The 27,566-nt window shown below is 43.4% G+C and overlaps 1 protein-coding gene across 1 annotated transcript in view; it reads left to right on the top strand.

The window, feature by feature from the left end:
• CNTLN (centlein) overlaps positions 1-27,566 on the top strand; it is a 537,174-nt gene that overhangs the window by 353,135 nt on the left and 156,473 nt on the right. The window contains exons 17-19 of the mRNA XM_069766280.1: positions 4,150-4,276; positions 15,519-15,603; positions 16,052-16,266. Of these exons, the coding sequence (XP_069622381.1) occupies positions 4,150-4,276; positions 15,519-15,603; positions 16,052-16,266 (427 nt within the window). The remainder of the gene's footprint in view (positions 1-4,149; positions 4,277-15,518; positions 15,604-16,051; positions 16,267-27,566) is intronic.

Genomic DNA, 27,566 nt, shown 5'->3' with positions numbered 1-27,566 from the left:
GAGTGTCCGACTCAAAATCACTGGTTGTGATAAATCGCTGCCATAGTCTTTAGATCTTGCAGTATAATCTATACTTGAATGAACATACTCACTATTTTTTTTACTACACTTCATTTTTCTCGCTTATATTAAAGTAGTTGTACAGAAGCCTAGAATACTTAATATCCTGTTAAATTATTAATATGAGAAAATTCAAATTGAATTAGTTAATGTCTGTATTTTAATTGGTTATTTTAAAGGGAATCTGTCAGCAGGCGTTTGCTATTTACCCTGAGTGCAGCATAATATAGCCCAAGAGAGCCTGATTCTAGGGACACAGTGTTGTAGTTTCAATACAATCAGTGTTTTATCACTGCTTGACTAGGTCTCATGTCCACTGCAATCTAGCTATTCTGTGTAACTCCACCCACACCACTGATGGGCCGCTTACTAACAATGTACAGTGCACACAAAAAGCGGCCTGTTACGGGTGTAAGCTGGGTTATGCAGGGCTCAGCATTTTGGCCACTTCTACAACAGATAAAACAGAGATTCAACCAAAACCACACCAAACAGTCCAGTAAGTGATATCTCACTGAAATCAGGCTATCTTGTCCTATATTATGCTGCTCTCGGATTACATAGAACAAAAAAATCTGAGATATTCCCTTTAGCCAGAAATATTAGGTTTCTAGTCCAAATTTTGTTTGCACATTACATGGTAAATTAGTTGGTTGCATTCAAAAGTGCAACTTTCCCCACATCAATAGCTTTAAACAGCTATTTTGGCAGAAAATTTTAAAAAAAAATTATAGAGCCGATTCAACAACACTGGCTTAGTGTAAGCTAGCGCTACAATAGATTTGTAAGAGTACAGAGCTGCAAATTCATTAAGAGGCGCATGTCACTTAATAAATTTGGGGCCTCTAGTAAGTGGTTTGCACTGCCCTGGAAATTCTACTCCAATCAGAGACTGGAATAGTATTTCTGATGTAGAAATCGCCGATAGATTAATTCAAATTCAAAATTGCGGGGGGGGGGGGGGGTGATTGCTCCCAAGGTTTGCCCATTTTAGGTGACATGAATCCGCCAAAAGGCTCAATTTTTGTGCAGCTCCACATTGCGCAAACATTTTACAACTTTTCAAAGCTTTTACGTCCCTTTTGCAGCATAAAAAATTGAGGAACCAGTCCCCATGTCTCTTAGGAGCTATAGATTATACAAATTAGTCTTGTTATGCAGCCCACCCTCTGGACTGTCCTATTTTGAGGGGAGTCTCCTCTTTCCTCTCCATCAAAACACACAAAAATATCACATAACACACATAACCACCTGTATTATTGTATCTGCCTTAATTATGTATATTTCACTTTAAGACTTTTTTGTTATCACATACAGCTCTGGCAAAAATTAAGAGACCACTGCACAGTTTTGTAAAAATCAGCTTCTCTACATGTCTGACAGCCATTCCATTCCAGTGTCAGTTGAATTCCAGCCAGAGTACACCTCATTCTTCTTAATGTGCTTCTGATTAGGTGATCACCTGAACCAAATCTTATTTAACGAAGGAAAGTATAAAAAAACCCTGCTGTGGTGTTCACAATTCTCTTGCAATAGGACAAGCTGGATGGCAGAACAAGTGCTAGTAATATCCCAAAAGTAATAGGGATGAAAAAATAACTTTTAACCATGCCAAAGGAGTTGAAAAGAAAAGTCTTGAGTGAGGAAAAGAAGGGATCAATTCTGGCTTTACTAGCAGAGGGACACAGTGAGCGTCATGTTGTCTCCATCCTTAAAATTACTTAAGACGGCAGCCCATTACAACAAGGTCAAGCAGCAGACATTTGGGACAACAAAGCTACAGACCGGCAGAGGGCGAAAACGACTCTCCACTGACCGGGATGACCCTCATCTTATTCGAATGTCACTCATCAACTGTAGGATGACTTCAAGTGACCTACAAAAGGAATGGCAAATGGTAGCTGGGGTGAAGTGCACGGCAAGAACAGTTCGTAACAGGCTCCTAAAGCCTTTCATCATTGAGAAGCAAAGGAGAGCCAGGCTGAAGTTTGCCAAAGACCATAAGGATTGGACCATAGAGGACTGGAGTAAGGTAATCTCTGATGAGTCTAATTTTCAGCTTTGCACAACACCTGGTCGTCTAATGGTTAGACGGAGACCTGGAGAGTGTCTTGCACTCACTGTGAAATTTGGTGGAGGATCTGTGATAATCTGGTTATGCTTCAGCAAGGCTGGAATTGGGCAGGTTGTTCTTTTGCAAAGGACGTATAAATCAAGCCGCATACAAGGTCATCCTGGAAAAACAGTTGATTCCTTCTGCTCAGGCAATGTTCTCCTTCTGTGATGACTGTTTTTTCCAGCAGGACAATGCGCAATGCCACACAGCTAGGTCAATCAAGGTGTGGATGAAGGACCACCACATCAAATCCCTGTCATGGCCAGCCCAATCTCCAGACCTGAACCCCACTGAATGAATGTAATCAAGAGGAAGATGGATAGTCACAAACCATCAAACAAAGAACTGCTTACATTTTTGTACCAGGAGTGGCATAAGGTCACCCAAAAGCAGTGTGAAAGACTGGTGGAAAGCATGCCAAGACGCATGAAAGCTGTGATTAAAAATCTTGGCTATTCCACAAAATATTGATTTCTGAACTTCCTGTGGTAAAACATTAATATTGTTGTTTCTAAATAATTATGAACTTTTTTTTTTGCATTATTTGAGGTCTGCAAGCAATACATTTTTTGTTATTTTGACCATTTCTCATTTTCAGAAAATAAATACAAAATGTATTGCTTGTAACTTCAGAGACATGTTGTCAGTAGTTTATAGAATAAAAGAACAATTTACATTCTACTCAAAAGTATACCTATAAAAGGAAAAATCAGGCAAACTGAAAATTTTGCAGTGGTCTCTTAAATTTTGCCAGAGCGGTATATATTATGCGGAGACACGTTGGGTCATTGGGTGCTCTAGTCTACTACCGCATGGACCAGCGCTCATCCCACTGAGTGCCCATTCTCCTTTCCCGTGGGCATAATGCTACTCAGACCTTAATGAACCACCAACAGACAATAACCTATAGAACAATCCCAGCAAAATACCCAAGATGGTGCAAAATTACAGAATCTCACCCATTCGCTGTATCGTCTGGATGAGCAGATGCAGCTTCGAGGCTTACAGGGCTGAATACCCCCACCTGTGACACCATGCTTTTGGTGGACAATCACAGAAAGGAGGTAATGGCAAGCTAAGGAATCTGTCAGTCGATTGAGGCACGTGGCCAGGTGACCAGATGGTACCAACCTGGCTTCTCCAAACGTATCCTTTGTCAGGTGACCGGATGGTCCCAACATAATTTCCCCAAATGTCTCCATGGAGCCAGGTGACCGGATGGTCCCAACCTGGCTACTCCAATCGTATTTATAGGCTCCACGTGACCGGAGGGTCACAACCCTCTAAGATTCTACGAACGTCTCAATAGAGGCCAGGTGACCAAATGGTCCTAACCTGGCTTCTCCGAATGTATCCATGTGTTCTGTGATAGTCAGTGGAGCGGATCTGTTTGCTTCTAGCCAGTGCCCTTAATTTGGCATCCTGTAGAATCCCAATCTGTGTCCCCCTTAATGGAGCTATGTTGCCTGGCTGTTGTTCTGTCAAGTCACTTTTGTTACAGAGGCATATCCTCCTTATCTAGTTCATAACTGTCCTTCAAGCCATCATCCACTGGTCAGGGGGGGGATGGGATGAGTTTAACTCTCATTGTTTGAGTATTTAATCAATCTGCATAGTTTGTACTTCTTTTTTGCATGTCAACAAACTAGCTGGCCTGGTACAATGTGTAATCAACATATTAACAAACATATATTGTTTAATTACCCTATATCCCTCAAAAGTAGCAGACAAACAGTTGCAGCAAACAGCAACCCAAAAATCAACATCCAGGCTCATATGAACAATAGTCTGTTTCTTGGCCAACCAAAGAAAAACACATAATTTCAAAAGTCAGCATAAAGATAATAGCATGTGTCTCCTGGCCTACTGAAAATAGACGTCTGAATAATGAAGATTAAATGCTGTGTTGTCACATCTTATATGATAATATGGTAAATAATGTCATACTAATATTTCTCTTACTTGTTAATTAGTGATGTTGAGAGTGAATCATCTGAAAGTATGGGAGAAATTATTGTAAAAACGGCACTACAGCCTACAAGCACATCTGCAGAGGAAAGCAGTGCCGTGGAAGAAAGAAATGTCGCTTGGAGAACAAAAGTAAGAAATGGAAATATTCATGTATGTATGTTTCTAACCGTCATGTTCTCATGAAGGAATAAAAGAAATATACATTTAATGAATGGATTAAATAACTCACAGATTTTCTTAATCTAGTGGTCCAAAATAATTCCAAAGCTCTTTGTCTAATGTTTTACAATTAGTGTTGTGTTTTTAATTTAGAAACATCTTGGTAAACAGTGGTTTCAGCGACCTGCCCATAAGATAAGTTCACACGTGGCAGAATAAGATTTATGATCATTCCATTCATTAAAATCAGACTGGGAGAAATTCCATGCGCATTCAATCCTATTCACATGAATGGAACTGATGGTCACAGAAGTTATTGAAACAAAAACTTATCTGAAGATTAATGGAAAAAGACAGATCACATAGAGTAGTACTCTAAGAATTCTCAAACTGATTTTCAAAAGTAAAGGTAATACCCTTTTTCTGTTGTGTCATAACCACTGTAACAGTGTGGGTGTATGAAATGTCACAGCAGCTGGTATGTCCCGTAGATGCCGCCTCTTGGTCGAAAAACCGTGCCAGACATTTCAATAGTATGTGAAGAGTGGAATGGAGACTTTGGAAAGACAGGATAAAAGTCATACTCCAACACTTCTTAAGACAATCAAATCTACTGTTTTTATAAGAAGCAGAGCACGGATAGTTTATTTATTATGCTTGCTTATACATTCCATATTTGCAAACTTATTTCGATACATGAAGGCCAGCGTTGTTCATGCCAGTCTTGATGAGGCGATTTCTCGCAGTCTGACATTTATGCCTCTTCATGAATCAAGAGTGCTGGATGAAAGGCGTACACCTCTGTAGGAACCTCGCTACAAAACCTCCTCCGGTTGCTGCTGGAGAAAGATTTGTGGCGTATTGAAAGCCACCTTTTGTCATGCACCAGTCACACCTCCGCTTCGCCCCCCCTTGTCGGAGCTCGGCGAAAATGGCATAAAAGCATAGATGAATGGGGGCCATAGTCATCACTGCTCATAATCTAAATTCGGTATCGTGTGGTAGCAAATAGGAGTTTGAGGAAACCCACACAAATGTGGGGAGAACATACAAACTCCCTGCAGATATTGTCCTTGGTGGCATTTGAACACAGGACCCCAGCGCTGTAAAGGGACCCCAGCGCTGTAAAGCACCTGTCTTTGCACAAATCTCCATTCTATTCATCACAAAATCTGCTATGTATAAATCCAACTTCATAATTAAAAAAAAAAAAAAAACATAAAATAAACTCAAACAAAACAGTAAAAAAAAAATAGTCAATCCTTTGAAATTTTAATTAGAATTACTAAAATATATGGTCTCTTGGTATTTTTGTGTTTGTGAACCTGAAACCAACCTACAGGGCACAGGACATTATTTTATAATACTCTTTTGTAAACGCCTGAGCATACCACTTAAAATTGTTATTTGCTCCGAGGTCACGTGCAGTCATACTGATCAGTGTGCCATTGACACTAAAGGTCATAAATGCAATGAGATGGCCTTGTGATGATACATTCAATAGTAACATTCATGGTTCACAATGGTTAGTTTATCTCTAACTTGACTATGTTACTGTTTTGTATTACCATATCAAATATGTAATTGGTTTCGGGAAATGTGTTTAATTCAATTTGAATTGCTATCCTCATCAACATTTTTGGCTAGTTTCAAACTAATTAGTATTTCCAATATCTCATTTTTGAACTGTCATGGAAGGAGAGTCTTTATTTCTGGAAAAATAAATGAAGACTATGGTTCTGTTAAATGTTTTAGAATTTACTTCACATTCGCAAAACGTTCTGATCTAACTTATCAGATCGGTGGCTCATGGAATCATTGTTTTCCAGTTTCTTTAAAAAGGACCTAAGGCTATGTTCACATTAGCATTGCGTCGGGCGCAGCTGCGGCGACGCATGCGTCATGCGCCCCTACATTTAACATGGGGGCGCATGGACATGCGTTGTCTTGCGTTTTGTGACGCATGTGTCATTTTTGGCGCAAGCGTCAGGGTGCAGAGGACGCAGCAAGTTGCATTTTTTTTGCATCCAAAAGCAAGCCAAAAATGGACGCATGCATCACAAAACCATGCATTTTTGCATGCGTTGTGCGTTGCGTCGCCGGCGCAACACAATAACGCAAATGTGAACGTAGCCTAACAGCAACTTTTTCTTGTTGAACTGGGCACAGGTTGTATTAAGTGGCTGCAAGGCGCTCCGGAGATATTATCAATCAAATATTTGGCACCTAATGAGTTACTAACTCCAACTAATATTTAGCACCTAATGAGCTTTTAACTTCAGTTATAGTAGTTGTCTGGGACATTAACATTGATGGCCTATCTTTAGGATAGGTCATCAATGTCTAATCCAGAACTGCTCCGTTACAGAGCTCTACAGCTCCATCTACTCTATAGTGGTCGTAGCTGGGTACTGCACATCCAAATAAATAAGGGGTTGATGTTCAGTGCCCTGCCACAGCCACTATTCCGTCCACGGAGCAGTGCTGTTCAACTCCGTAACTAAGCAATTCCAGCTGACACCGGGATCAGCTGATTGTTGAGGGCGCTGAGACTCGCATCCCCACCGATCACACTTTGATGACCTAGCCTAAGGATAGGCTATCAGTGTTAAAGGGAACCTGTCACCCCGTTTTTTGAGATTGAGCTATAAATACTGTTAAATAGGGCCTGCGCTGTGTGTTCCTATAGTGTATGTAGTGTACCCCGATTCCCCACCTATGCTGAGATATAACTTACCAAAGTCGCCGTTTTCGCCTGTCAATCAGGCTGGTCAGGTCGGGAGGGCGTGGTGACATCGCTGGTTCTTCCTCAGCTTTACGTTGGTGGCATAGTGGCGTAGTGGTGAACAAGCAGCGCGCGATCTGCGCTGTAATCCCTTGCATCGGTGGGGGCGGCCATCTTCCTGGGGCCGCGCGTACGCAGATCGAGTGCTCTGCTGCACGGGGCTTCAGGAAAATGGCCGCGGGATGCCGCGCGTGCGCATTAGAGATCGCGGCGGCCATTTTCCCAAAGCCGAGTTTGCATCTCGGCTTTGGGAAAATGGCCGCCGCGATCTCTAATGCGCACGCGCGGCATCCCGCGGCCATTTTCCTGAAGCCCCGTGCAGCAGAGCACTCGATCTGCGCACGCGCGGCCCCAGGAAGATGGCCGCCCCCACCGATGCAAGGGATTACAGCGCAGATCGCGCGCTGCTTGTTCACCACTACGCCACCAACGTAAAGCTGAGGAAGAACCAGCGATGTCACCACGCCCTCCCGACCTGACCAGCCTGATTGACAGGCGAAAACGGCGACTTTGGTAAGTTATATCTCAGCATAGGTGGGGAATCGGGGTACACTACATACACTATAGGAACACACAGCGCAGGCCCTATTTAACAGTATTTATAGCTCAATCTCAAAAAACGGGGTGACAGGTTCCCTTTAAAGCCCTGGACAAACCCTTTAATGATTCAACACTTCTGTACTGTGTAATATATCTTCAGTGTTTATTTAGGCCGGACCTGTGGATTCAGGTGATGTAACCCTGGTGACATCATCGCAGGTCCTGCTGCACTTTTATGTTGATGGCTGTTTGATTGGTCAGCATCATACAGGAGGCAGAAGTACACGTTCCCAGTGAAAACTATCTAATAAGACCCACTTGGAATTAAGTTAATCATTAAGTGCCAAATATTTGATTGCTAATATTTCCGTAACGGAGACTCTGAACAAAAAAAGACGGGTTTATTTTCCGCTCTGCAGCTACAATTACATCGTGTGTCCAGTTCAACATGAAAAATTTGGTGAAAGATCCTCTTTAAATCTTTTCCATCTGTAGCTCTTGCCTGTTTAATGTCTTTTTAACGTATTGTTTTCTGCTGATACCCAAGTTAACCCATTTCAATCTTGTGCACTACCTGGTTTACCTTCAGAATTCTTTTTAATCCTTGACATTTGTATTGTTTCTGTTATTATAAAGCTGTGGATTTTTCAGATTTGATTTATCAGGTTCTTAAGTACCCATGTTTAATCAGCAGTTGAGTTACTGTAGATGCCCATACACCATAGATAAGTGTCAGCCCAAATGGTTCTTAATCCCACAGATATCACTCCTGATTTCTCCTTTGCCTCATTGGGGGACACAGGACTGTGGGTGTATGCTTCTGCCGCCAGGAGGCTGACACTAATTAAACTTGAAAAAAAAAAAAGTTAGCTCCTCCTCCATCGTATACACCCTGACACTGGCTACCAGAGACTCCAGTTTATGCTTAGTGTCTCAAGGAGGCACATCTCTGGGTCCTGGATCGTTGGACCCGATTTTTTCAACATCTTTGGATTGAAGGGGCGACGGACCTTTTTGAGGGTCCGATCTCCCCAAACCATCAACGGGCAAGTACGTGCGATATTTCTCCACGTATCCTTCCCCGCTACGTGGGATTATTCACCGGACTTAGCGCTGACCACCCTGAGGTAGCTAGACTCCAGGCTGTACAGGTGCCCGTAAGATGTCCGTGTGTTCCCCCTGGATTTCTACACCCCTGCGGGTGTTAGCTGGGGTGGTGGACGGTCCCTCTCCTTATCCTGGGGATAATGGAGATAGGGTTCCTGCACCGTCATTTGTTCTACCCCTTGATGAGTGCGGTATCACAAGGGAGGCTCCTGGCATTACCTGCTGCTGCGTCCTCCGGGAGTGCGGTGCCTCTTTTCAGCGGAGGCCGGCGCGGCGCTGCGGCGTGATTGGTCCGGCGCTGCTGCGTTAGGTCTGCGGCGCTGCAGCGTTGTCCGGCGCTGTGGCGTTATGTCGGAGTGAGGAATCTTTTACGGCGCTGCAGCGCAGCTACGCTGCAGCGTGGTCCGGCGGTGCGCGGTGTGGGAGCGGCGCGCGGGTATGGGCGGCGCTGCTGTCCCCCCATAGGCTTTGGCCCTGCCTGGCTGCTTCGGGCATGGGGCAGCTTCCTGGAGCCGGGACTTCCGGCCTTCGGACCGCGCTGTGAGGCTCCGCCCCCTCCAGCGCGTCACTTCCGGTTCCGGCTCTCCTCGCTCTAAAGGGGGAAAAAAATTGAGGCCCCGGCTTTGGGCCTGCTCCAGGCCGCAGCATCGTTTGGCGGTCCCTCCCCCTAAGGCCTGCTGTGCTATAAGACAGCGTTTTTTTGGGCTCCGCATCGTGCTTTTAGGATCCATCTGGGTACTCGTGGGGACACAGGACTGGGGTAAGTGCTTCTTCCTGCATCTGGCTGAAGCATTCTTTTTGTCCCAGTCTCTGGTCCTGGGTATAGCTTTACGGATCATTATGTCTAGAAGGGTTAAGACTCACACGGTTCTTTTTTCCAGTTGTGTATCTTGTAGTGCCCTTTTTCCGCACGCCCAAAGTAATCGCCTCTGTGAGGCCTGTGACTCTGAACGTGTCCAGGAGTCCCCCCTGCCAGTCCTCCAGTAGTCTCTCCGGCTCCGGTCCCTCAGCCAGACGCTGTGGTAGCTCCACCGGAATGGGTCACGTCCTTGTCACAATCCATGGCGTCCCTTACTGAAGCGATCAAATCGCTGCAGACCCCGGCGGTCGGGACCGGTAATCCACCTGTCTCAGAGAGGGCCTCGGGGTCTCAGGAGTCTTCGGCCTGCAGGGGCCGCGCTCTCACTCGACAGACGCATGGAAAGCGGATTCGCAAAGCGTCTCCCAGGTACTCAGGTGCTTCCGCATCCTGGAGTTCCGTATCTCGCTCTCCTTCCCCTGCAGAAAGCGGTGAAGTTGAGACTGACTACGAGTCGGAAGGGTCTCTTAATTTTGATAAACCTGGGTTTCAGGAGTCAGTAGACAGCCTAATTGAAGCTGTCAATCAGTCTTTGGGGATAGAAGACGAGCTCGTCTCTTCCTCTGATCATAAGGTCTCATTTAAGCGGACTAAACGGGCCCATAGGGTTTTTTCCTCTCATCCTGAGTTCGAGGACCTGATTCGACGCAATCGGGAGCACCCGGACAAACGCTTTTATGGGCAAAGAGCTCTGAAGGCTAGGTATCCCTTTGCTTCGGAACTTTGTAGTGATTGAGCAGAAAATCCGTCTGTAGATCCTCCAGTGTCCCGTTTAGCCTCTAACACGTTGCTATCTCTCCCTAATGGCTCATCGATTAAGGATCCTACGGATCGTCTTATAGAGAGCTTGGCTCGTTCCGTCTTTGAGGCCTCAAGCTCAGCACTTTTTCCTTCCTTTGCAGCAACTTGGGTTGCCAGGGCTATGATATCTTGGTCTGACTCGTTATCTAAGGCTCTCCAAGAAGGTAATGTGTCAGCAGAATTGGCTGAAATGTCGTCTCAGGTAGCTATGGCCGGTAGCTATCTGATTAACGCATCTCTGGATGCGGCAGATTGTGCTTCCTCGGCTGCATCTAATGCTATTGCCATCAGAAGGGCCCTTTGGTTAAGGTCCTGGCGGGCTGATTCTACCTCTAAGAAATCTCTTACATCCCTGCCGTATAAGGGTGGTCGTTTGTTCGGAGAAAAGCTGGATCAGCTCATTTCTGACTCCACAGGAGGGAAAAGTAAGTTTCTTCCTCAGCAGAGGGCTAGACAGCCTTTTCGGCGCCAATTTCAGGCTCGTTTTAGAACCTTTCGCTATGTCAGATGGGCCCTAGCATCAGGTTCTCCTGCGCAGAGTCGGCCCAATCAGGACCGAGACGGTCGGACCCCTTATACGGCCAGCCAGGGGGGAAGAATGCGTCCCCAGTCTTCTAGATCTAGAGGATCTAGGACGCAAAGATTTTCGGCCAAGTGACTGGAGGCCTCTTCCGGGCGTCTCCAAAAAGGTAGGCGGACGTCTACTTTTATTTCGCCAGGTCTGGCTTCAGGTAATCCACGACCAGTGGGTGGCAGAGCTCGTATCTTCAGGTTACAAGATAGAGCTGGTCTGTCTCCCTCCTCCCCGGTTCTTCCCTTCCCGTCTTCCCAGGTGCAAATCTCTTCGTCAAAGCTTGTTCAATTCCATAGAGTCTCTCCGTATCAGCGGTGTCATTTCTCCTGTTCCAAAGGAAGAAAGATTTCAGGGCTTTTATTCCAATCTTTTTGTAGTGCCCAAAAAGGATGGAGCAGTGAGGCCTATCCTAGATCTCAAACTCTTAAACAAGTTTGTCCGCGTTCGACACTTTCGGATGGAGTCTCTGCGGTCGGTCATCGCCTCTCTGGAAAAGGGAGAATTTTTGGCCTCAGTAGACATTCAGGATGCTTATCTTCATATTCCCATCTTTCCGCTCCATCAAAGATTTCTCCGGTTTGCCGTAAACAATCTACACTTCCAGTTCACGGCATTGCCTTTCGGACTGGCTTCCGCTCCCAGGGTGTTCACAAAAGTCATGTCGACTGTGGTGTCCATTCTGCACTCCCGAGGTATAGTCGTCTTGCCATACCTAGACGATCTGCTGATCAAGGGACCGACATTTCAGTCTTGCAGGGAAAATGTCGGCATCACTCTGGACACCCTTTCCCGTCTAGGTTGGTTGGTAAATTTAAGGAAGTCATCCCTACAGCCGTCTCGAAAAATCTCTTTTTTAGGCATGATCTTCGACACCTCTCAAGCCCTAACTATCCTTCCCCAGGACAAGGTCCTAGCCCTTCGGCGGGAAGTGAGGAATCTTCTACAACCATACCCTCATACGATTCGGTCCGGGATGAGGGTGTTAGGAAAGATGGTTGCAACCATAGAGGCGGTTCCGTTTGCACAGTTTCATCTTCGACCCCTCCAACGAGCAATCCTATCAGTGTGGAACAGAAATCCTCTCTCTCTCAACCGCAAATTTCGGTTGTCTTTCCAGATCAAGCAGGCTCTCTCTTGGTGGCTAAACAGCTCATCTCTACTCAGGGGGAAGCCCTTTCCCCCAACCAATTGGCTAGTGGTCACAACAGATGCCAGTCTCATGGGTTGGGGAGCAGTGTTCTTCCATCACACAGCTCAGGGACGCTGGTCTCCTCGGGAATCAGATCTCCCCATCAATATCTTAGAGATTCGAGCAGTTCGGCTAGCCTTGTTGCGTTTTCACCATCTTTTGGCGGGTCGCCCTGTCCGAATTCAATCGGACAACGCCACAGCCATGCAGGAGGTAAAACTGATTCTACTCTGGGCGGAGAGAAATAACTCTGTGATCTCAGCAGTCCACATTCCGGGTGAAGAAAACTGGGCGGCAGATTTCTTAAGCCGTCAGGGTCTAGCCTCCGGGGAATGGTCTCTCCATCCCGAGGTTTTTTTGCAGATATGCCATCTTTGGGGAACTCCAGACATGGATCTAATGGCGTCCAAGATGAATGCCAAGGTGCCCAGTTTTGTCTCTCGGTACCGAGATCACCAGGCTATCGCCGTGAATGCGCTGGTACTGTCTTGGAACCAATTTCATCTCTCTTATCTGTTCCCTCCTCTGGCACTGCTCCCGAGAGTAATCAAGAAGATCAAATCAGAGAGAGTGCCGGCCATCCTGATCGCTCCGGATTGGCCTCGACGGACCTGGTATGCAGACCTGGTACAACTTCTCGCCGGGGTTCCTTGGCGGCTCCCCGATCGGCCGGATCTTCTATCTCAAGGGCCGATCTACCACCAGAACTCAGAGGTCCTACGTTTGACGGCCTGGCCGTTGAATCTTGGGTTTTAACTCAGGCTGGGTTTTCTCAAGAAGTGGCTAATACCATGATCAGTGCACGTAAGTCCGTCTCGGCCAGGATTTATTATCACACTTGGAAGGTGTTTCTTTCCTGGTGTAGAGAGCGCGGGCTGCCTCCTCTGCGTTTTTCCGTCCCTAACATTCTAGCCTTCCTTCAAGCAGGCCTGGTTTCTGGGCTTGCTCCTAGTACCCTTAAAAGGCAGGTTTCGGCTTTATCAGTCCTTCTTCAGCGCAAGATTGCTCCTAATCGTCAAGTCAGGACTTTTTTCCAGGGAGTCGCTCATAAGGTCCCTCCTTATAAGACTCCTTTGGAAGCTTGGGACCTTAATCTGGTCTTAAGGGCTTTACAGGACGCTCCTTTTGAGCCTCTTCAAGAGGTTTCTTTGATGTTTCTTTCTTGGAAAGTCGTATTTTTAGTGGCCATAACGTCTATAAGACGGGTATCGGAACTGGCAGCTCTTTCTTGTCGTCCTCCTTTTTTGCGTTTTCATCAGGACAAGGTGGTGCTCAGACCAGCACCGTCCTTTTTGCCGAAGGTTGTTTCATCATTTCACATCAATGAAGATATTGTTCTGCCCTCCTTTTGTCCGGCACCTACGCACCATGTAGAAAAAGCTCTCCATACGTTGGATCTGGTGAGGGCTCTGAGGAGTTACGTTTCCCGTACGGCTCCTTTTCGCCAGACAGATGCTCTGTTTGTCCTTCCGCAGGGTCGCAGGAAGGGATGCGCGGCTTCAATATCTACCCTGGCCAGGTGGATAAGGGCGACCATTCAGGAGGCTTATCGCTCCATGGGCAGGACGGTTCCGGCCGGAATCAAGGCTCATTCGACTAGAGCGGTGGGGGCTTCCTGGGCCGTTCGGCACCAGGCCTCAGCAGAACAGGTTTGAAAGGCTGCGACCTGGTCTAGTCTGCATACATTTGTCAAACATTATAATGTCCACTCCCAGACCTCTGCAGATGCAAGTCTGATTAGAAGAACTCTTCAAGCGGCAGTGGCACATTTGTAGACAAACATTATCTGGTTGTCTTTTACTGGTGAGTTATTTTTCCCACCCAGGGACTGCTTTAGTACATCCCACAGTCCTGTGTCCCCAATGAGGCGAAGGAGAAATAGGGATTTTTGTGTTACTCACCGTAAAATCCTTTTCTCCGAGACGCTCATTGGGGGACACAGCTCCCTCCCTGGTAGCCTTATGGCTGCTTTTATCTGATTACATTAGTCAGTAGGATCTTTTCTAGACATAAAGTTTCTGTATTTATGCTGTTATATTATTTTTTTGTGTTTTTGTTCTCCTACTGCTTTTTGCACCAAACTGGAGTTTCTGGTAGCCAGTGTCAGGGTGTATACGATGGAGGAGGAGCTAACTTTTTTTTTTTTTTCAAGTTTACTTAGTGTCAGCCTCCTGGCGGCAGAAGCATACACCCACAGTCCTGTGTCCCCCAATGAGCGTCTCGGAGAAAAGGATTTTACGGTGAGTAACACAAAAATCCCTATTTCCCCATACACATGAATTTTTGGCTTGTTTAACCACTCGTATCTCTCACATTAGTTTATTTGGCCAGGAGAGTCTGAGGGCTGAGCATATACATTAGATGCTTGACCAGTCTTTCAAAACTCAACTGGTTTGGCCAACTTTAATTTGTTTTAATGCTTTTAGTGAATTCTTGTACTGACCTACGATACAGCCTGAATTATAGTCTAGAGCTGGACTTACAACTGTGCTAGTTGCTAAAAGTATAATTTGAGAGTATTTTGACTAACCATAAGCATTCATTTAGGCTAACTGTTGTGCAGGGTTAAAGACTCCTGATCGGTTAGATACAAGCAGCTGACTTGCAGCACTAAACACCTACTGATCAGCTGCTTGTTTGTTGACCAACGGTTGTTTAATAGCCAGTATACCACAGAATATTGAAGACATTTCATTATAAGGAGTTGAGTAAAGCGTATATATAAAACCTACCGTAATTGTTTTTAACATGATTCCCTATGGGTGATGGATGCTACTGCATTGATTATCACTGGTCTCCTTTAAATGCACATGTCAAGAATCTGAAGTGGCCTAGTCTTTTGGAATATATATATATATATATAAACAGTTATCACTGGGGCTCTCCTACACCTGCTTATAATTGTGTCCTCCTCTATGGAAACACAGAATTGTCACAGTCTCTTATTGGCCAATCAAGGTATGCAACATAAAAGTAAGAGGTTGGGAAGCCTCTTGAAATGAAGTTGGTGTTATCTGGCATTGGCAGGGATGCTCGGACAAAAAAAAATGGGAAAAAAAACCCTGCCATCTAGTGTTGTGCTCTTATTGGGGTTAGCCTATCTAAACAACTTTGGGGAGGTAGACTGGTAGACTTTATTATAATCTTTTACTCAATTTCAGCAGAAAAGTAGTTAAACAAGGTGTTCACAAAGTTTTGTGTTCATAAGATTACTTAGTTCTCTATATTAAGGATGTATGGTAACCGAGCCAGAAATTTTGGGAGTCATTGGAGAAATTCTGTAATTCTGTTCCAGTTGACAACATAAAAAGACCTCATGTTTTGAAACCTGTATGTATGTTTCTTCTGTTTCTAAAGGATGGCCTACCTTTCAAACGATCCAAGAAGGCAAGCGGAAAAAGATGCAATGTGAAATTGAAGTGTAATCCATCAGCACTCAGAGGCATGTATCCAGTTGTCATTGAGTTTATTAATGTCCCAAATAAATGAATGTTGATGGCAACCTGATGGACCCTAAGAGGGTAGCCAATGTCTATCAGGATTTTTTTTTCAAAACCTGTTTGAAAAATATCTGCAACATATTTGTCTTTGATTAATTGAAAGAAGAATTCCAGAATGCTGGAAAAAATAGTTAATTCCATAGCGGTATGTAAACGAACGTTCAGACGCGCTCTTACTGCTCTTGATCACTGAGCCTATGTGAACAGAGTTTGATATTGTGTGACAAGAAGAAGGCCGGATTCTCTCCAGTCTAGCCTGTCCTAAAAAGAGAAATCTTATCTGTATGTACAAATTCCATCCAGGTATTTTTTTAGTTGGGGACGAACTTTAGCATTATCTGTACACTAAAGTATGTATGTCGAATTCATATTTTGTGATCTTGTATTTAGTACGGAAAGAAATAAAGCCGAAAAGTCACAACGGCATCTCCCCGACATCTTTGCTGGGAAGAGTTACATCCTTACAACACCAAGTATCAGCGTTGCACAAAGGGAAGCAGGCAGCGATCGCTTCTATGAATGAATTGAAGAAAGATAAAATAAAACTAGCGTCTGAACTGCAGCTGGCACACCAAAGACTTCAAATCAGCAAGCAGATGGCAAAGGTAAGGAATGTACTTTGCTTAGCATGTAACAGGAAGATTATTACTGAAATAATTACTGTGCTTAAATAAGACACCAAGCACATCAATATTGTGCTTTTTATGTTGGGTTCTCTATTTCTCAGCCTCCAGCAAGCAGAAGAATATTAATGTAACATCTACTTTATTCCCGTCACACAACGAGTAGATAATTGACCCTGGTGCTTTAATGTACTGCTATATGCTGTTATAGCACCTTATGTAATGCCATAAACATTCTTATTTAAGGATCTTTCTGCAAGTTTCCATCTGGTCATAGACACTTGTCTCCCCTGTTGTAGACAGTAGAATGGATTATCTCTTGAGGCAAATGCTATTTGGTGGGCAGCTGTTGTTTCTGTTGATGGTGCGCTGAGTCTGCACTTTGCTAAGTAACGGTAGCACCGCCGATTACTCACTATGGTGCAATGTCTTCTATTACTATAGATGCCACATCAGCATATATTACTGTGGCAAGAAGTAAATGCTACATAAAAATGCTAAACTCAAACTATGGCTGGGGAATGGGGGGGTGTCGGTATTGGACCAAAATGCTGCCATTTCCAAGAAATATTTTCTTCTGGATTGCACTTTGTTTTATTTGAATATATTCTTTATCGACTCCTTCGTTTTCCTTCAACTATTTCACATGGCACCATTCCCCAATCTGTTGTATGTTTATTAGGCCCTCTTTTCTGTTCACAGCCACATCATTTTTGCCTCGACTGAAGAGAAGGCTCCCTTGTATACCTTGCTTCCGTATTCTACTCAGTAGTTTGTGAGTTCCAACAAAATCTCACATCAAAAGAACCCTTTATGATCTATTACATTTATTTTTTGTTTTGTTTGTTTTTTTATGTATACTGACATGTTATCGAGAAAAATATTGGGACATACCTCTACATCATTGAATTCAGGTTTTCCATGCAGTGCCCTTGCCAGAGGTGTATAAAGTCAAGTACCAAGCCTAACAGTCTGCCTTTACAAACATTTGACTGGGTCAATCTAAAGAGCTTGCTGAATTTGAGCATGCTATTATAATAGGATGCCACCGTCAGTTTTTGACATTTCTTTCTTTAATTTTCTACGTATGTGGGTTGTAATATTAGATAAGTGGAACTGTTTAGGAACAATAACAACTCATCCAAGAAGTGGCAGACCACAAAAAGTTAGAGATTAGAGTTGCCATGTGCTGAGGCGGGAAGTCACCAAAGCTTTGTTGACTCTATAATGGTAGAGTTCCGAAACTTCTCTAGCATAAAACCTCTCTAGCATTCAGACGTCTGTGCACATCGGATCCAATTTATGGACTGGCCGCGAATCTCCCAACCCAAGCATAACAGCTTGATATATTTCTATGAAGCTGTCATACTCGGGTTGGAACACCCGCATCCAGTCCGATTTTGGAATAGATTTGCACGAACGTCTGAATGTGCCATTGACATCAACAATCAAACTATGCGAGTTACAGGTAAGCGTTACATCCCCAAGCACAATGCTAACTATCGGATGGAGTGGTATAAAATATTCCGCAACTGGAAATGTGGGAAGACAAATTTATGCTTCTTTTAAGACGCGACCCAAGCTAGGTACACCCTCTTTGAATTTTATTGTTTATATATCAGGACATAATATTTAAAAAATATAACTAGTTCTTGGAAGGTCTTAAAATTGGGAAAATAAAACCTCAGATGAATAACACATAAATTATACCCTCATGATTTGTCAGTCATGAGAAGTCTAGCGTAGAAGCCATACACAAATCAGGCTGTAAGTACACTGGGGTCGTGTCAGCTTACGCCAAGTCCTCTTCCCACGCCCCCAGTGCACTTTAAGCTACATTTTCATACGGCCTGAGTACCAGATTTCTTATAACTGGCATTTCTGTTCTCTACAAAAATATAGTATAATTTTTAGCGACAAGCGCCAGTAAAGGCATACAACTATGTCCATATGTAAAAACGCACTGAATAGTGCCCTATAAAGAAAATCTGTCACCAGACAGAACCCCTTTTAATAAGTCATTTATATACTCGTAGTATGACTCTTCAGTTAATATTATTGCACCTGCTGCAGTGTGCGGCTCCCACCCATCTTGCCATTCCAGGTGTACGCCGCATGCTAATTGCATTGCCTCCAGGCTTGATTGTAATAGATGCACTACATGACTAAAGCAGCATGGTGCCTTTCAAGTCATGAGACACCATAACTAGCAATTTTCATAAAAGTATAATACTAGGAGCAGCTTATGGATTCACTTTATACAACCCATGAAAGATTCACTTTACATTTTGCACTTAAAGTATCATTTGTTAGAAATAGTCTGGGGTCTGTCATTGATTACAGCTCATAACCCGATATGAAGTTCATGTACCTTATAGGCACTGCTTTCTACTAACTTGAGACATCCTTTTCCGCCAATGTGAGTGGATCTGTAGATTTCCTAATCACTTGCTATTAGGTTTGAATAAGTTTTATATACAGTGGCTTACGAAAGTATTCACCCCCTTGGCTTTTTACCTATTTTGTTACATTACAATTAGAGATGGGCAGACACCTGGATGTTTGGGGTCCGGCAGGTTCAGCCGCACAGTTAAAAAAAAGTTCAGGTTCGGGTACCATAACAGTACCTGGACCCAATTCATTTGAATGGGGGGGCCTGAACAACCAGTGTTTGCCACGTTGCCACGACTAGCGGAGACTCCCTAAATGTATAAAGAAAAGAGCTGTGGTCAGATGAGATCAAAATTGATCTTTTTGGCCACTAATGTAAATGCTGTGTACATCTCTAAACCAAGACAGCTCCTCACCCCAAGAACATAATCCCTACAGCGAAACATGATGGTGGCAGCCTAATGCTGTGGAGATGTAGGGAAAATGGTCCTAGTTGAGGGAAAGATGGATGTTGCAAAATACAGGGATATTCTAGAGCAAAACCTGTTTGTCTGTCAGTAATTTGAGACTGGGACTGAGGTTCACCTTCCAACTAAACAATGACCCAAAGCATACTGCTAGAGTATAACTTGAGTGGTTTAAGAGGAAAACATGTAAAGGTACCGTCACACATAACGATATCGTTAACGATATCGTTGCTTTTTGTGACGTAGCAACGATATCGTTAACGAAATCGTTATGTGTGACAGCGACCAACGATCAGGCCCCTGCTGGGAGATCGTTGGTCGCTGGGGAAAGTCCAGCACTTTATTTTGTCGCTGGATCTCCCGCAGACATCACTGAATCGGCGTGTGTGACGCCGATTCAGCGATGTCTTCACTGGTAACCAGGGTAAATATCAGGTTACTAAGCGCAGGGCTTAGTAACCCGATGTTTACCCTGGTTACCGTTGGAAATGTAAAAAAACAAACACTACATACTTACATTCCCGGTGTCTGGTCAAGTCCCTCGCCTTCAGCTTCCCGCACTGACTGGTGAGCGCCGGCCAGCCGTAAAGCACAGCACAGCGGTGACGTCACCGCTGTACTTTACGGCCGGCGCTCAGTCAGTGCGGGAAGCTGAAGGCGAGAGACATGACTAGACACCGGGAATGTAAGTATGTATTGTTTGTTTTTTTACATTTACAACGGTAACCAGGGTAAACATCGGGTTACTAAGCGCGGCCCTGCGCTTAGTAACCTGGTGTTTACCCTGGTTACCCGGGGACTTAGGGATCGTTGGTCGCTGGCGATCTGTCTGTGTGACAGCTCTCCAGCGACCAAACAGCGACGCTGCAGCGATCGGCATCGTTGTCGGTATCGCTGCAGCGTCGCTTAGTGTGACGGTACCTTAAATGTTTTGTAGTCAAAGCCCAGACCTTAGTCCAATTAAGAATCTGAGAGTGAATAGTTATGCAAACTGAGGTTTACAGTTATTTTATCCTATTTGTTGTTTGCTTCAGAATAGAAAGAAAACCAAATGTTCACAGTTGTAGGCATGTTCTTTACATGAACTGTGCAAACCCTCAAAAAAAAAAAATTGTCCAACTCCAGATTGTGAGTTCCCCTGACGAAGCCTCATTTGAGAGGCGATACGCGTGGAGCTATGGTCTGCTAATCCTCCTGGGTTCTCCAGCCTGGTTTCTTTAAGCGTTGCTTTGTATCAGATCACAGCTTTTTTTAACCATTACATGGTTTTCTTGCTGGTACCTAGGGACCTTTTGTTATCGTCATATGGGTAACCTTGTGGTTACTGGCATCTCACAGATGCTCTTATGCCCATTAGCTTTTATTCTTGGTTAAACAAATTCTGTCGTTCAATTTCTAACTCCTCCAACAGCATATATGGCCATGTAGGTTATGAATGGCCCAATGTACGTTGAGTATATTTGTTTTCTTCATTGCTACCTGCCCAGCATCACCTTCCTCCCCTTGGTTACCAGCTCCGTTCTCTACTGACTAAAAACATAACCCAAACACAGGGTGGAGCTGCAAATCCAGAAGAGGAAAGTGTCGTCAGGTAGAAAGTAAAAAAGACAAATTTCTCAATCTGCCATCCAGTGCACCTCCAGCCTCATTGGCATTTATGTCTAGAATGGCTTTCCAGTGTCCTGTTAATCTACCATGCCCTATAAATGCTCTTAGATACCCCATGAGCCGCTAGGAAGGGTTGTATGATCGTATAAATTGTGCACATTACTGCTTCTATTTAACAGGCTATATACTGAGACTTGTAGGGATTTATATTATGCACCCAGGTTGATTATTGTAGCATAGTGGTTTTAATTATGTTTTAACTATGTGTGCCAATAAAGTGTATTTTTGTTATATGATTATTGGGTGGTGTGCATATTGTAGTAGTGTCTTTCCTCCTCTTTCTTTTTGTCCAGATTGTGAGATAGCAAAACACCAAAAATGCCAAGAGAAGCTGAATACTTATGCAAGCCATTGTACTTTTACTATTGTCATTAAGTGACCAATGTTTTTACCATCAGGATAGCCTTTATGCTGCAGGCCCCATTCTTTTTAATTTATTGTTTAGTATTCACCTATTAACCATATTGTTAAATTGACTCCTAACTTATACTTGTTCCTAAAAATATGCTATAGATTTTCTAGAGGAAAACAGGTTGATTCAGATCGAAATGCTGTTTAGCGCAACCTGTCAGCACATTTTACAAAGTTGTGTATCAGACTCTATCCTGCCCATGTAAAACATTTGATTGTCATCCATGTAATATTACGGTCTATATCTGGCTGATATTCTTCCACCCAATTTTAACTGCTAATCACCAGGGGATTTCATGGCCAGTGGGTTGTATGTTTTACAGATGGTTCGTTAGACTTGAAATGTATTATTCTGTTTTTTTATGCCCATTTGTTAATCCGGGTGTCACTAATATTTGCAGATACCAGAAGGTACTTTTTCGTGATGGCTATACACTTCAAATGTATTAGTGTTCGCATTTTTAGCGGTCATTGACCAGCACTTTTTTATATATATAAAATTCCATTATTGTTCTTATCTATATTCAGATTATTGGCTTGCCCTAAGGTCAGAATCTTTTCCGTTAAAATGAGCGAAGAGTGGGCTGTTCTGTGGAACACGGCGCTCTTTATCAGGTTTATTTGTAACAACATATGCGTCTTTCATATCCAAATCGCTCAATGATCCCCAAAAGATTGTTTTGTTGGCAAAGACTAGAATACTACAGACAGAGACAGATGTTTTTCCAGTCAGTAGTTTTTAATCCACTAAGTCCCTCAAGACAATATCACACGTAGATGGTAGATTTATAAATGTTCCACAAGTTTTAGCACAGATTTTATAGTTTTCTCAAGATGACCGATGACCAATATATTGTACAATATTTATCAGTAAATTCAAGTCATTTTTTTCTTACATTATATTCTTTTATGAACAAATCCATTGGAAAAGAACTAGTTTGTGATGGTGACATAACATGTATAGAATGCACACACTTAGGTAGGAGAAAAAAGGATCATCCCCGCGCTGCCGCAAAAGAATTCCAAAAATTGTAGCGGTTTCAACGTGGTTTATTCTACGCGTTTCAGGGTTCAGGTGACCCCTTCATCAGGATATACCAAAAATATTGTACCAATATTTGTGTTCTGTCCTGATGAAGGGGTCACCTGAACCCTGAAACACGTAGAATAAACCATGCTGAAACCTCTTTAATATCTATTTCTCTTATTTGGTGCTGGATCTAAAAAAAATAACACATTTGCCTCAAGTCCATTTGCTTCTTTCTACGTTGATGCTGAGATTGTCGTTACAATTTTTTGGTCCTTGTTTGTAGACTGTTCTCTTTCATGTTCACCATAGTAGGGAGAGCTATTGCAAAACTTTGATTTCATGTTCTCGCAGCAACTTCTTTGAGGATTTTTGTACTCAATATCTTGGTTAAAAGGACTTGTCAGCATGATTTTCCACCTATGTAAAACCCATTTACGGCATTTTTTACATCATGTTCTCTAGTAGAATTTCCTTGGGGCATTAATGAGAAATCTATATTTGAAGCTTTATTCTCAAGTACATCTGGGCGGGCACTCCACTCCTCTTCTCTGCTGTATTCTGCCTCTGGTCATTGATAAAGAGGTCACTCTTCAGTAACCGGTCTCCCCTTTCATGCGCTGTCATTGCCTGGGTTCGGTCCATCAGAAGGGGCGGCACGTGCGCAGTGAGTGCTTAATGACGATGCTGGAATCGGTACATTGATCTCACAGCATCAACAGGAGCTCACTGCATAGGTGCCCCTTTTTCATTTTTTTTTTAAAAACAAACTTTTATTATTTTCCAGTTTTCATTCAGTTATGTGCATGACTTTTGTAGTTATTAAAATGGGATACATATGTAGTATGCAGGTATGCTTAGGATGTATGGATTTCTCCGGCATATACTGGAAAAATCACCCCTTGATTACTCTCTTGCACTGTACTCTACCTGTTTGTATTTGTCTTGGTACCTGGTAAAACATCACTTTTGGATATGGGACGGACCCTCACTGCATCTTAAAACAACCATAACTACAGTAACCCTAGGCACTAGAATAAATACACAAAACACATTATTTTGGTTGTCAAAATGGCCACACTTTTATTTAAATCACAGGATTAAAACAACCACAGTAGGAGTCAGGTGAAGTGCTAGTACATTGGGATTCACAAGTACTGTGATACCCCCAGCTGTCTGACATACAGCACCAGGACAGACAGCCATAAAGGGGTGGCACGCACTGGCTTGCCATTCAAGCATAGCCAGTAAACTTTCAGGGCACCAATGACCCTATTATTCTCACTCCTGTGCTTAACCCCTTTCTGACCTCGGACGGGATAGTACTTCCAAGGTCAGAAGCCCCTCTTTGATTCGGGCTCCGGCGGTGAGCCCGGATCAAAGCCGGGACATGTCAGTTGTTTTGAACAGCTGACATGTGCCCGTAATAGGCGCGGGCAGAATCGCGATCTGTTAAATGCCGCTGTCAAACGCAGACAGCGGCATTAAACTACCGCATCCGTCCGGGCGGCCGGAAATGACGGCATCGCCGACCCCCGTCACATGATTGGAGGTCGGCGATGCTTCAGTATTGTAACCATAGAGGTCCTTGAGACCTCTATGGTTATTGATCGCCGGTAGCTGTGAGCGCCACCCTGTGGTCGGCGCTCACAGCACACCTGATTTTCTGCTACATAGCAGCGAACAGCAGATCGCTGCTATGTAGCAGAGCCGATCGTGCTGTGCCAGCTTCTAGCCTCCCATGGAGGCTATTGAAGCATGGCAAAAGGAAAAAAAAAAGTTTAAAAAAAATGTGAAAAAAATAAAAAATATCTAAAAGTTTAAATCACCCCCCTTTCGCCCCAATCGAAATAAATCAATTAAAAAAAAATCAAACCTACACATATTTGGTATCGCCGCGTTCAGAATCGCCCGATCTATCAATAAAAAAAACCATTAACCTGATCGCTAAACAGCGTAGCGAGAACAAAATTCGAAACGCCAGAATTACGCAAAAAATAAGCCCTCAACCGACCCCAGACCACAAAAAATGGAGACGCTACGAGTATCGGAAAATGGCGCATTTTGTTTTTTTTTGTTTTTTTAAGCCAAGTTTGGAATTTTTTTTCACCACTTAGGTAAAATATAACCTAGTCATTTTAGGTGTCTATGAACTCGTAATGATCTGGAGAATCATAATGTCAGGTCAGTTTTAGCATTTAGTGAACCTAGCAATAAAGCCAAACAAAAAACCAGTGTGGGACTGCACTTTTTTTGCAATTTCACTGCACTTGGAATTTTTTTCCCGTTTTCTAGTACACGACATGCTAAAACCAATGATGTCGTTCAAAAGTACAACTTGTCCCGCAAAAAAAATAAGCCCTCACATGGCCAAATTGACGGAAAAATAAAAAAGTTATGGCTCTGGGAAGGAAGGGAGTGAAAAACAAACATGGAAAAACGAAAAATCCCAAGGTCATTAAGGGTTTAACCATTGTGCCCTCCCCGATTGACTTTACCATTACAATGTCCTTGAGGCTGGCCACCAAAGCCGAGCCTGTTCACCACCATGAAGTTTTTTTGCCTCCTCTATTAGTTAAATTGAGTTCACCTTAACTTGTCTGCAACTTCCACCTGACTCCAAAACTGCCACCAAAGAGGACATTTGACACCTTAAATAGACTCGACCGCCATCAACTGCCACCAAAGAGGACATTTGACACCACCAATGGACTTGACCGCCATCAACCATGCCTAATAAAGCCATCATCCGTTTTTACATGCCATGGAAAGACTGTGCATACAAGTAACACAATTCCAGATCTCCAACAAAAAAAAAATTATCAATGCAACTCTACAAAATTATGATCACTAATACTGTAACTAAAGCAAAACAACAGTTGCTAAACATCCTGCAGTGAGGATCCCATAATGGCAAATGTGGAAAGTACACCATAATAAAGGTGGTAGCCACAGTCTGAATACCTGTATAATGACATCTGTCATGCCTCAAAAACTATTATACCACATGTATTGTTGCCAGCGCTAATAATTCACCTATTCACAGTTTTTGGTTCTAGAAACCACCATTATGCAGAGTCGCTGTGCTGTACAGTAATAATTTCTTATACTCACTTACAACTACTACCGGAAAAGTGAGTATCTATAAAGAGGACAATATTATAAATAGGGAGTAATTAAAAGTGTTACACAATATAACATCAACATTAAAACCGACCATTAACCCTTTCACGACATGCGCCGTACTATTACTGGGCATGCCGCGTCACCCCCTTTGATGCGGGCTCCGGCGGTGAGCCCACATCAAAGTCGCGGCATGTCAGCTGTTTTGTACAGCTGACATGTGCGCGCAATAGCGGCAGGTGAAATCCCTATTCACCCGCCGCTATTAACCTGTTAAATGCCGCTGTCAAACACAGACAGCGGCATTTAACCGGCGCTTCCAGCCGGGCGGCCGGAAATGATGTCATCGCCGACCCCTGTCACATGATCGGGGGTCGGCAATGCATCAGGAAGGTAACCATAGAGGTCCTTGAGACCTCTATGGTTACTGATGCCGGCCTGCTGTGAGCGCCCCCCTGTGGTCGGCGCTCACAGCACACCTGCATTTCAGCTACATAGCAGCGATCTGATGATCGCTGCTATGTAGCAGAGCCGATCAGGCTATGCCAGCTTCTAGCCTCCCATGGAGGCTATTGAAGCATGGCACAAGTAAAAAAAAAATGTGTTTAAAAATAGGAAAAAATTATAAAAGTTTAAATCACCCCCCTTTCGCTCCATCCTAAATAAAACAATTTAAAAAAAAAACCTACACGTATTTGGTATCGCCGCGTTCAGAATCGCCCGATCTATCAATTAAAAAAAAACCATTAACCTGATCGCTAAACAGCGTAGCGAGAAAAAAATCAGAAACGCCAGAATTACGTTTTTTTTGGTCGCCGTGACATTGCATTAAAATGCAATAACGGGCGATCAAAAGAACGTATCTGCACCTAAATGGTATCATTAAAAAATTTCAGCTCGGCACGCAAAAAATAAGCCCTCACCCGACCCCAAATCACGAAAAATGGAGACACTTCGGGTATCGGAAAATGGCCCTTTTTTTTTTTTTTTTTTAAGCAAAGTTTTGAATTTTTTTTCACCACTTGGATAAAAAATAACCTAGACATGTTAGATGTCTATGAACTTGTAATAAATAAAAAAGAAGTCTAGCACTCATCTTCAGCAAACGTGGAATAGATTTATTTGTAGCACTTGAAACAGGAGAAAAAGAGGCACGACCTCCAGACACGGAATCCACAGCAAGTCTCCGTGCCTGGAGGTCGTGCCTCTTTTTCTCCTGTTACCATCATCCTCAGACTGCAGGTGTTTTACTTTATAGGTGGTCATCGCCCCACCATATTAGCACTCTGCCTAAGTTATATTACTCCTATCCTTTGTGCCCTATAGAGTGGTGCGGCGTCTTTGTACATTGATTGGGTACTGTTTCTTTTCCCATGAACACAGCCCTACTGGCTATCATTAGCACGTGACTGATGAAAGTCCCTTTGGACTGAAACGTTTCAAGTGCTACAAATAAATCTATTCCACGTTTGCTGAAGATGAGTGCTAGACTTCTTTTTTATTTGTATTGATGGTCTGGGAACCTAGTCTATGCACCATATAGTGACTGTGCACACGGTGTTTTCACTTATGAACTCGTAATGACCTAGAGAATCACAATGGCAGGTTAGTTTTAGCATTTAATGAACCTAGCAAAAAAGCCAAGCAAAAAACAAGTGTGGGATTGCACTTTTTTTGCAATTTCACCGCACTTGGAATTTTTTTCCCGTTTTCTAGTAAAAGACATGGTAAAACCAATGGTGTCTTTCAAAAGTACAACTCGTCCCGCAAAAAATAAGCCCTCACATGACCATATTGACGGAAATGTAAAAAAGTTATGGCTCTGGGAAGGAGGGAAGTGAAAAATGAAAACGCAAAAATGAAAAAGGGCCGCAACTTGAAGGGGTTAAATAACTTTCATAATATTTGGACATAGTAATTGGAATAAACCTTTGTTAATTGTTTTTAATACACTTGTTCACATTCACTGTTAACAGGTCCAACTGGGTCAAATTATTCGGGGATAGGCATCTTGCCTTTCATGTTGATTCACTTAATTACTTTACTCTTAGCCACTCCGCCTGGCTCAAGGGCATCGGGAATAGGCATATTGTGCTTTGTGTTAATGCACATGATTTTACTCTTAGCCGCTCCCACCATCTCAAGGGCATCGGGAATAGGCATATTGCCCTTCGTGTTAATGCACTTGATAACTT

This window comes from Ranitomeya imitator, chromosome 1 (genome assembly GCF_032444005.1).
Source record: "Ranitomeya imitator isolate aRanImi1 chromosome 1, aRanImi1.pri, whole genome shotgun sequence".
NCBI lineage: Eukaryota > Metazoa > Chordata > Amphibia > Anura > Dendrobatidae > Ranitomeya > Ranitomeya imitator.
The sequence above is the reverse complement of the archived record's forward strand: the minus strand, read 5'-3'. Positions and strand labels throughout refer to the sequence as shown.